General features: G+C 33.7%; 1 protein-coding gene across 2 annotated transcripts in view; it reads left to right on the plus strand.

Moving 5' to 3' along the window:
• The window catches only part of COL11A1 (collagen type XI alpha 1 chain), a 257,545-nt gene that overhangs the window by 218,109 nt on the left and 27,040 nt on the right, over positions 1-12,396 (plus strand). For both annotated transcript variants that reach the window (XM_049880227.1, XM_049880228.1), the window contains 3 exons: positions 10,883-10,936; positions 11,069-11,176; positions 11,651-11,704. In XM_049880227.1, the coding sequence (XP_049736184.1) occupies positions 10,883-10,936; positions 11,069-11,176; positions 11,651-11,704 (216 nt within the window). The remainder of the gene's footprint in view (positions 1-10,882; positions 10,937-11,068; positions 11,177-11,650; positions 11,705-12,396) is intronic.

Genomic DNA, 12,396 nt, shown 5'->3' on the forward strand with positions numbered 1-12,396 from the left:
CATTCTACCTGAGTTTGAATTTTGCATCTGCTACTTAAATTTCTTATATTAAAAGAAAACTAATTAATCACTGATTCTTAATTTCTGTCTCTTTATAACAAAAATAATGATGTATTTTTTCAGAGTGAACAGATAATTGAAAATATTTGGTATGTTAACAAAAACATAATGAGCACTCAGAAAATGTTAGATACTTGTTGCTGTAAGAACTTGAGGCATAAGCAATTTTTTTTTTTCCTATCTAAAATGTAAGACTAAGTAATATTGGTAAGGTGCAAGCAATTGATTTTTTTTTTCCTTAAATTTAAATAGCAGATAAAAGAAGAGAATAGAATAATCTTGTTTGTCTTTTCTGCCAGTATTTCTAAGTGGCAACATAATTATCTCTTCTGATGAAAAGGACTAAAATTAAATATCTTAATAAGATAAAAATAGGTTTAAATGCATCAGTGTGATGGGCAAGAAATAAAGAAATAGAGATAACTTGTTAAGAAGTTTATAATTGTACAGAATTAGATATGTAGATGAATTAATTGAAGAAAGAGCCCAGAAAAGTCCTAAGAATATATGGAAACTTCATTATAACAAAGTTAGTGTCTCAGATCAATGGATAAATGATGAACTATTGAATAAATTATCCTGGAATAGTTGGTTATATGGAAAAAATTAAATTGGACTTTACCTTTCTCTATTTACAAAAATAAGTTTTAGTCAGATTACAATCTTAAACATGAAAGCTTCTGAATATTTAAGTAGAATATATTGAAGAATAAATTTACAACTTCTAGACATATTGGGTTAGACATAAATTCTGGTTATATATGTGTGGCCAGAAAGGAAAAGATAGATATATCAAATATATTAAAGTTAAGAATGTCCATTGTCCAAATATCCTGAAAAACACATTGAACAGTAAGGAATTAATTAGGAGGAAATTTTTCCAACAAAGGTAAAAATGACAATGAATAGTTTTTTAGATAATCTAAACACTTCTTACAGATTAAGGGGGAAAAGAAAAAACTCTTAAAAACTCAATAGAGAAATCAGCAAAAGACATGAACAGACATTTGACAAAAATAATCCCACAAATTTATCAAAAGATATGTGTAGAAATAAGGGAAATGTATGTAAAAACAACACCACCACCAACAACACAATGACATATTATTTATACCCATCACTAATTGTTGAAAATTTCGAAGTCTGGAACCAAATGTTAAAAAGGATGTTTTCAAGATACAACAGGGATTATTATACACAGATCTTGGGTGTTAATTGGTACAACCACATAAGAATATAGCTCTATCTTATCTGGCAGATCTTGGCATGAACTTTTCCTACCATTAGGTAATTACGTTAGCAGGTGCATACCCTGAATGATCTGTTACATGTGTTCACTAGGAGACATATAAGAATGTTCACATCATAACCCAATTAAAAAATTGGCAAATGATATGAACAGGCACTTCACTAACGAAGACATTCAGGTAGCTAACAGATACATGAGGAAATGCTCACGATCATTCGCCGTTAGAGAAATGCAAATCAAAACAACAGTGAGATTCCATCTCACTCCAACAAGGCTGGCATTAATCCAAAAAACACAAAATAATAAATGCAGACATTGTGGAGAGACTGGAACACTTATACACTGCTGGTGGGAATGGAAAATGGGACAACCACTTTAGAAATCAATTTGACGCTTCCTTAAAAAGCTAGAAATAGAACTACTATACAATCCAGCAATCCCACTCCTTGGAATATATCCTAGAGAAGTAAGAGCCGTCACAGATATATGCACACCCATGTTCATTGCAGCACTGTTTACAATAGCAAAAAGATGGAAGCAGCCAAGGTGCCAATCAACAGATGAATAGATAAATAAATTATGGTATATTCACACATTAGAATACTATGCATTGATAAAGAACAATGATGACTCTGTGAAACAATTCATAACATGCAGGAACCTGGAAGGCATTATGCTAAATGAAATTAGTCAGTTGCAAAAGGACAAATATTGTATGAGACCGCTATTATAAGAACTCAAGAAGTAGTTTAAACGGAGAAGAAAATATTCTTAGATGGTTATGAAAGGGTGGTTGGGAGGGAGGGAGAAGGGGATTCACTAATTAGATAGTAGACAAGAGCAAATTTAAGTGAAAAGGAGGAAAACACACAATACGGGAGAGGTCAGCACAACTGGACTAAACCAAAAGCAAAGAAGTCTCCTGAATAAACCGAATGCTTCGAAGGCCAGCGTAGAAGGGACAGGGGTTTGGGGACAATGGTTTCAAGGGACATTTAGGTCAATTGGCATAATAAAATCTGTTAAGAAGACATTCCGCATCCCATTTTGGAGAGTGGCGTCTGGGGTCTTAAATGCTAGCAAGCAGCTGTCTGAGATGCATCAATTGGTCTCAACCCACATGGAGCAAAGGAGAATGAAGAACACCAAAGACACAAGCTAAGTATGAGCCCAAGAGTCAGAATGGGCCACATAAATCAAAGACTGCATCAGCCTGAGACCAGAAGAACTAGATGATGCCCAGCTACAACCGATGACTGCCCTGACAGGGAACACAACAGAGAATCCCCGAAGGAGCAGGAGAGCAGTGGGATGCAGACCTCATTCTGATAAAAAGACCAGACTTAATGGCCTGACTGAGACTAGAAGGACCCTGGAGGTCATGGTCCCCAGACCTTCTGTTAGCCAAAGACAGGAACCATTCCCAAAGTCAACTCTTCAGACAGGGGTTGTACTGGACTATAAGACAGAAAATGATACTGGTGAGGAGTGAGTTTCTTGGCTCAAGTAGACACATGAGATTATGTGGGCAGCTCCTGTCTGGAGGAAAGATGTGAAGGCCAAGGGGGACAGAGCTGGCTGAATGGACACGGAAATACAGGGTAGACAGGAGTGTGCCGTCTCATTAGGGGCAGAGCAACTAGGAGTATATAGCAAGGTGAATATAAGGTTTCATATGAGAGACTGTCTTGATTTTTAAACTTTCACTTAAAGCACAATAAAAATTAAAAAAAAAGAACCTTCACATCTTCCAAGTTCATAATAATAATAATAAACAAATTTCCCTAGCTGTAGAATAGTTAAATTCATTGAGTTTTATTCATAAACTAAAATACCATATAGCAATGTAAATGAATGTATTATGGATGATTTCATCAACATAGATGAATCTTAAAACCTAATATTAAGTGGAAAATATATATAATGTTGAGCTGAAAATATATTGTACAGTTTCATTTATAGAATTTTTAAAAACAAGAAAACTTTAAAAACATGTTTATCAGTCATACGTAAGTGGTAAAACTGATAAAGAATGGTAAGGCAATGATGAGCAAAAAAAACAGACTAGTAATTATATGTGTGAGAGAAAGGGTTGCAACAGGGAAGTAGCTCATAAGAAGTTGCTGAGTTACTAATAATTCAAATTGCTTCACGTGCACTGTGAATGCATGGTTCTCTTATTAGTATTTGCACCTGTGTATGTAATATGTTTATATGTTTATAGATTGAGAGCCTAAGATATTAAAATACTTAACAAAGTCACTTCATGTCTCATATTTCCCTTTCAGTAGTAGTAGAAAATATTTTTGTAGAGTCCTCCATTTTGAGTTTTGATGAATTATTTAGAAATAATCATCTCATTTAAAATAAAACAAATATGGTGAATTATTTTTAATTCATTCTAGTCACTTCATAAACACAGAAGACTTTGTATCCATGACTTATTAAGGAGAGGAGAATTGTGATGACTAAGCATTACTTACGAAGCTATTCTCATGCGTTTTGATACAGCCTTTAGAGAGGTCAAACAGAGCAGTTATACTCAGTTTTCCCTATTTTAAAATGTGGCATCATTAAATCTAACCCGAAAGCTATTTAACACAATGTGCTAAATTTTTCCTGTGGTAGGTTTGGGTAAACTGGCATGCTTTATTTGTTCTAACTACTTTACACAATAATCTGTTTTCTTCACCAGGGTAAAAGATATTTATGATGGTGTGAAAGATTAATGTCAACAGTCTTATTGCTAAAACTATAATTTGCTCTGATTTAACAGTAGAAATTAATGCTTGCACCCTTCTAAATTGCAACCAAACTAGTTTCATTTAGTCGAGAGCTATACCTTAACCTAAGCAAATTGGTTTATCTGAAAAAACAAGAAACTAAAATTAATTTCTCTGATCTTTTGCAACCTGTAAAATAACACACGCCATAAACGTAGTATCAGCACAAATTAGGACAGAACGGAGCTACATTTATATATGTATATAACTACAGTTTCAACATGCAGTATATATGGGACTCTGTTGAAACTGATACTCATTTGTATTGTTTTTTCCTTGGTATAATTCATGTAACATATATTGTAAAGGAGTTTCTTATGAGAACTATGAAAAAAAAAAGACACATCTAAATTCATTATAACTATGTATTTTTTAATAAAATGGATTTACCAAACAACAGAATTTAGGACCAATCTGAGAAATAATAATGTGATTAAAATGAGGTACTTGAAAACAAACGCTTTGAACCTAAACGTACTGTACACGTGTCAGCTGACTGTTTACGCACTGGTTGCACACAAAACACCTGAGCTTGTGGAGTCGCTGGGTGGCCCAAATAGTCAAGCAGTCAATTACTAACCAATATGTTGTTGATTCGAGCCCACCTAGAGGTACCTCAGAAGGCAGGTCTGGTGATCTGCTTCTAAAAAGTTACAGCCTTGAAAACCCTGTGGGGCACAGTTCTACTCTGACACACATAGGATCACTATGAGTTGGAATCTACTCGATGGCAATTAATAACAAAAACATCAGAGTGAATTCCATGAGTTGAAACTAGGGAGGATTCTGTCTCCACAAATCTCTGGGTTCAGCCAGAGGTAATACGACCTTTGCTGCAGAAACCTTTGATGCTATCTTTGTGAAAACAGCAAGAACATACCCCCACACAATAACTGTAATATGTTTGTTTGATCTGTGGGCTGATGATTTGATAGGAATACAGAATCGCCTCACCATCTGTTTCCCTTTAGTCCATCTATCACTTGTAGATTTAATACCTGTATTAAGCTTTGTAAATGTTTGGTGGAAATTAACATTTTCTCCATCCTTAGTCTTTTCTCTTTTGGAGGCAACAGAAGTTGGCCAATAATAATTTTGCTATAACATCTCGTAGCAGAAGTAGCAATGACCAGAATGTGTTCAAAAGTAATATTGCCTTTTTTTTTCTTGAGTGAATTCTACAAGTGAATAATAATGAAACTTTGCTAATAGAATATTGATCAGCATGTTGTGAGTGGCAGTGAAACTGAGAAAGAGCATTCTAACAGTTACTGAACAAGCAGGAAAATGAAGTTGTTATTAGTAGTCCATGTATATACTGTCATGCATTTGCAATACTTGTGAATAAATGTACATTTCCTGAAGGCTTTAGAAGATCGTACAGCCTGTTTCAAATAAGCCAAGAAATTTTAGTACTCAAGTTATGGTCACAGCTGTTTGAAGCCAAGAGCTAGTTCCATGCCCTTTTATAGAAAAAAAAAAAAAAAAATCTGGAACTTACTAGAATTATTTAAACATTATAGTCTGAAAATGTACACACTTAAGCAGAATTGTAACATGTCCAATACATATTGCCAAGGAAATGGTCATAACAAATAAAAATAAAACAGTAAGTGATATTATTAAGTACTTTCTATATACATGTATGTACCATAGATACTTTGAATACCATATAATTTCCATATATCATGTATATATGTATATTTAATTCAAATTTCAAAGTGAGACATCGCTTCTTTAAGACCCTTGAAAAATCCTCCTACATAAATGTGTAGGTAGAGATACATTATAATGATAAAATAGATTATAAATCCACTTAAAATTTCTGTTTGATAAAATACTAGTGTCTTCAAATTGTAACTCATGTTAGCTTATGAAAAGTAAGACCTGCTTTTAAGTTAAGAGTCACTGCAGATAATATACCCATTTTGGAGATTCGTGTTTCAAGGATATTATTAAGGGTTTCTGAAAAACCTCAAATTAAAGAAATGTGTTTTAACATTATTTAAAAACTGTTCTAAATATTAGTTACTTTTAAAACTTGGGGGAAAATACTGTTCTTTTTTTTAATTTAGAAAATTAGAACATTTATTTACTTAATATGTTTGAAAATGTTTGCCCAAATATTTAGTTACATACTAAATTTAGTATAGTTAATTTTGCTACTATTAAAGTCCCTGCCCTTTCTGTATCTTTTCAACCATAATTTTCTTTTTTCTTCCTCAGCTCTCCACCCACCACGTAATCATGTCCCTCAATATGCTGCCCGAGTACACACTCATAGGCTTTTAGCAACAGCCAGATTGAATTCATGTTCTTTGCATCCTTATGCCTTTATGCATGCATGTGAATAGTCAGAAAGTGAATTATTGAAAAGAAACGTCCCCCCTGCATCTGCCATACTGTAAGATTCAGATCAGAGTTTAGGTTGTTCGGAAAGCCTTCACTATTGCCAAACTGGTTTCACTATTGCGAGACTGGTTTGATGTCCCTATTTTCTACACCTGCCTCATCTTAGTGTATTTCACAGTGTATTGTACATGTTAATTTTTATGTCTGTCTTTGCAGCTTAATTATATGAACTCCTTAGGGCTTCAACATTATTTTCTCTTTGTATTCTCCATGTGTCTTAGTTACCTTGCGCTGCTATAACAGAAATACTACAAGTGACGGCTTCAACAAGCAGAAATTTATTCTCTCACAGTCTAGTTAGGCTAGAAGTCCGAATTCAGTGCATCAGATCCAGGGGAAGGCTTTGCCTCTCTGTTGGCTCTGGCGGGAGGTCCTAGTCCTCGATCTTCCCCTGGTCTAGGAGCTTCTCAGCACAGGAACCTTGGTTCCAAAGGATGCAATCTGCTTCTGGGATTGCTTTCTTGGTGGTTTGAGATCCCCAACTCCCTGCTCGCTTCTCTCTCCTTTTATCTCTTATAAGATAAAAAGTGATGCAGGCCACGCCCCAGGGAAACTCACTTTACGTTGGATCAGGGATGTGATCTGAGAAAGGGTGTTACATCCCACCCTAATCCTCTTCAGCAGAACCCAATCCTGCCTCATTAACCACAGGCAGAGATTAGGATTTACAACACATAGGAAAATTACATCAATCACAAAAAGGAGAACAACCACACAATACTGGGAATCATGGCCTAGCCAAATTGAGACACATATTTTTAGGGGACACAATTTAATCCATGACACTGTGCGTGGCACATTTCTGGCACATAAAAACAAAAACACAAACCCTTTGCCATCAAGTCAATTCCAACTCATAACGGGTACTTAATAAGTGTTCGTGAAATGAGTGCAAGAAGTGATAAATTACAGAATCATTCTGAACAATGTGAATAGTGGTGAGAGGATCATATAAGCGTCAGCTGGTGGAGAATTAATTGGGACCTGCTTTGTTGTGTTGTGATGTTTTAGTGAGGCATTTCACAATCAAAACACTCATGACCTCATTTAAATATGAGGAGTAGCTCACTAGATTAAGTCCTTGCCCCTCTGTTTGTTCAAACGTATGAGAAATAAATGACTAAACCTAGAATCTGACCATAGGTGTTATGAGGTTTGTTAAAAGGAAACTTCCAAGTTTCTTAGAAAAAGTGTATTTTCTGTTTTTACCCTAGTTTATATTTTTTAAAAAAATTACCATGCCATCTGGGAAAAAAATAAAGAACAAAATAAGGGGAACAATGAGAAAAAACAGAACAAAGCCATTTAGTAAGCATTTTCACCATGACAGACATCAGGCATTTATACACAGAAAGAAGAAATCCTTTGAGGCAGAGAAACACTTTATTTACTCACAATTTTGTGACTGCATTATAGTTTAGTCATGGTAAAATTCTCTAGTCTCTTCAAACTAATATTTTATTATCTCCCTTGTAGGAAAGGTGGTATTTTTGCTGTGTTTTTAGACAGTGGACCACGTGTTTTGTTTTTCAGGCCAAATATCTATAAATCTTCTGTAAAGTTCCTGTACACAAACTCAATCTTTTGAAATTAACACCTCCTACTTTTATGTTGCCAGTTTAAGAAAAACACCTTGATAGGAAAGCCTGTTATTCACTTGGCTTTCACAGTTTATATCTCCAAAATAATAGTCATTATAGTTGCTTCAAATAGACTATCTAATTTTCATAAATCAATATTTTAAGCAGCACACCAAAATAATTTATGTTCAGCATTATAAAAGGAGGAAAATTTGAAGTTTATGCTTTAACGCAGAAATCCTCTTGCATAAATAGTATGAAATTAAAAAGATGCACTTTGAAGTTTTAATGCATAATTATTATCAGCATATCAAGAGACTTGCTTATAGAATTTATACATTTAGATTTTTTTAATCTTTGGGTTGATGGACAGTGAATGTCTAATAACAGATGAGGTTACAGTGATAATATTGAGAAAATAATTATTAATGATGTCTTCATTGACTCTCTCAGAATTAAATGAGCTCAAAGAACTCCCTGAATTTGATGAGTATTTGATAAATTGTTACATGTGGATTTATAAAACCACATGAAAGGCCAGGAAAATTCACTACCAGAATAGTAATAAGGTATCTGAAATAGAGAAATCCTGCCTCACCTACGTTATTCTCACCCTTCAACAACACCTCAACTACCCTCCCCGCCTCCCAAAATCTAATCAGTTGATGACTTTGAGCACAGTTCATTGAGAAAATAGAAGTAAACAGATGGAAAGCCAGAGGGTCTGAGAAGAAAAAAAAAAATGGGGGGGCTATTTTTTAGAAATCAATACTTGTTTTTTTTTTTTAATCTTTCTCTACTTGTATCTGACCATGGGCCAAAAAAGCTTATTATCGGATTGAATCTTAATGCTTGTTAACTAATAATAAAAAGTCAGTAATTAACGGAAAAGGAAATATATATTTTATGATAAAATTATAAATTTTTATAAATCCTAGAATAAATTGATCATGGATATATATGTTGTAGCTCTGTAGGCTGAGAGCAGCTTATTGTCAGAGGCTGTCAAGTCAAGAGGCCTGCCTTTTTTGCTTTGATAGGTTTCTATGAAATGCCGTAAGTGGAAATAACAAGGACTCAATGTAATTAAAGGAAAAAATAGTTAGATATAATTTAGGTTGTAGTATCTTATTTCTAGCCTGAAAAATTATGATGATTTCTTTAAGGTACTTCAAATGTCATATGTAATACAGATCATTTTTTTCAACATTTCAGGTTTAGAGTTGCCAAGTTTTATATTTCACAGATGGCTCTTTAGATGTAAAATGAAATCGGAACATCAAATTTCAACATGCGATTATAGATGACAAGATCCTATCATAGCATTTTTTTAGCCAAATTAAAAATTTTCCAGTTATAAGAGGTGGTTTCAAACATGGGATTTGTATTTTTAAGGCATTATAAGCAGCATATATGGAAAAAGTAATTTGTTGACATGATGTCTACTAATGGACTTTGGAGGATTATTTTGTTTTTAAGAGGACAGGTTTCTGAAATTTTGAGAAATCAGGTAAAATATGTTAATGTAGAAGAGTAATAGCTAATAATTTTAGTAATGATAATAACAATAGCTAATACTTATACAGTGTTTTCTATGTCCCAGGCACTTTTCCAAATACATTTGCAACTCATTGAATTCTCATGACAGCATTATTCCCATTTTACATAGAAGGAATCTGAGGTAGTTACACATGGGTAATTTGCCCAAGACCCCACAGCTAGTTAGTGGAAGAAACAGCATTTGAATCCAGGCCGACTGATTCTGAGCTCTGTGCTCTTAAGTACTACCTTCCATATCACTTTCTGATACTGCTACACTGGAAAGTTCAAAAAACATTTTTCCATCTATTTTCTCATTTTAACATAATTCTACAGCAAGAGAATTCTTACCGATAATATTTTATGAATGAAAGAAGCTAGAGTTCAGAAATATTAAATCATTCGTTCAAAGCCATACGACTAGTAAACAAAACAACTAAAAGTTAGGAACTAGGTCAACATATACTTAGAAAGATATGAGATTAGATATGTTTAGGGAGCAGCATTATTAATATCTTTAAGTTTATGTAATAATTTGCATTCCTTATCAAAGCATGCAGTTATAGAAAAGTTGTGTAAACACCAGAATATCCTCTTATGCTTTTAGATGACTGTTGGATTGGGAAGAGTCTTTTGCTTGTTTTTAAATCTAATACTATGTTTTACCTAACACTAATATTTTGTTTCAAAAAGTGATACCGTCCTTAACACCACTTATTTGTGAATTACATAGTTTCAGAAAATGAAAAGACTACAAACCTATTGACTGCCAAGATTTAAAATTTTGTGCTTCTTTGGTTTGTTCATGAGCCTATAAGAACACATAAATATGTGGGTGTTCAAAGGTTAGGAAAGGAGTCAGTCCTATTCTCTATTTAAAGGAGAAGGTGAAATCCGATACATTCAATTAATACCTAATAACAACATATTACTGTTTTAAGAATATTGACTATTTCAGGTCATCAGCATTTCTTTAAAACTTTTATCAAAATCTACTTTGTTTCTTTAATGATGCTTTACATTGATGTGATGTGATTATTTGTCTTCTACTCAAACTTTGCTTCACTTATTTTTAATATTCTAACTGGAAGTCTGTACTTAAAAATGGTTTTGATTTCCTCATCGTGTTTTAAACCAAATAACTATGGAATGCCACCATTTATTAGAATCCATTAAAAAATTAATGTGGAGCATTTGTAAATAAGTCTTCAACTGTACTTTTATATCTAACACATATTTTAAACACAATTTTTTTATAGGGCCCTCCTGGAGCTACAGGGTCAGAGGGAAGACAAGGTGAAAAGGGTGCTAAGGTAAAATTTTTAGATATTGTGTTTTTAAAAACTCATACATAAGTTGAACAACCTCTATTTCAGTATTTTTGAGAAAATAATAAAATGTGTTTTTTCGTTATTAATGTGTTCATGTACCTTATTTTCTAACAGGGAGAAGCAGGTGCTGAAGGTCCTCCTGGAAAAACTGGCCCAGTTGGTCCTCAGGGACCTTCTGGGAAGCCTGGTCCAGAAGGTCTTCGGGGTATTCCTGGCCCTGTGGTGAGTATGTGTGCTAAAAGGTTCTATTTCTGAAATAACATTTTGGTTCTAAAAAATCATGAGTGAAAATATTTATGTCAGCATTATTTACTAAATTATAGTTCAGAATTTTTTTTTTTTTTTAATGGAATTCAGTTAGTACATAATAAAGTCAGATAATCCTAAAGTATTTAAGCATGTCATTTATTGAATACTCCCATGGTGAAATTCTAGGTTATAAATGCAGAATAGAAAACTATAAGACTCAAAGATGTATAATGTTTGTGTAAAGATCTGTGCAGAAATATGTCCATGTGTTCACATAGTGAAAAGCCTCGAAAATGTTTACAGTATTTATAGCTGTTCCCCAGCTGGTGCAATTCATAGGTGATGTTTACTTTTTTTCTTTATATTTCCAAAATTAAAAAAAAAAAGAATGAAACTATGTACTTTTTTGTTAATTAAAAAAAAATCAATCATGTTTATTTTCTGTAGGGGGAGCAAGGTCTCCCTGGAGCTGCAGGCCAAGATGGACCACCTGGGCCTATGGTGAGTATCATCTTTTCCATTGTTTTAAAAGGGAGGATTCCTGAAATGAAACTGTTTGTAAGCAGAAATTTCTAAAAAGTGTAGCCTATAAATTGGTTTATTCTTTGAACTATGTTCAAGGAAATATATTACTCAGACCTAATAAGAGGAATATAATCCTGATAGGTTATTTGGAAAATATGTCACTTGATCAGAAGATCTGTTGTCTCTTACGTCCTTTGGATGGAAAAATATTTTCATTCTGAATAAAACTGCTAATGGACCAGCCAGTTCTTTTGCTAGTATGGACGTTCCCCAAAATGCATGCAATTATCCTTGGTTTCCTGGCACTTCATTTAAAAGAGTAATGTTGGCCCAGGCATACGATGATTCTTTGACCAAATGAATTGTTCCCTTCGTGCGTCATGCAGACTGAAAGATAAAACACTGAACCCCATTAGCAAAGAAAATTATGATTATTACAACACCAAGGCCTTAGTCACTATCATAAATCGATATTCAAACAACGTGTTTGAGACATGCAGTAAAAGCATTCTATTTGACCAGCATAATGTCTATATATGGAGCTTATTATAGAATACAAGGCTCTCCTCACTACAAAAATGGGGCAGAAAGTAAAAACAAAAGTTTTGCCCTTTAAAATCAATTACTTACCTGATGACTTGTTGGCTTTATAAACAGAACCCTTTTCA

Source organism: Elephas maximus, chromosome 3 (genome assembly GCF_024166365.1).
Source record: "Elephas maximus indicus isolate mEleMax1 chromosome 3, mEleMax1 primary haplotype, whole genome shotgun sequence".
NCBI classification, from domain to species: domain Eukaryota; kingdom Metazoa; phylum Chordata; class Mammalia; order Proboscidea; family Elephantidae; genus Elephas; species Elephas maximus.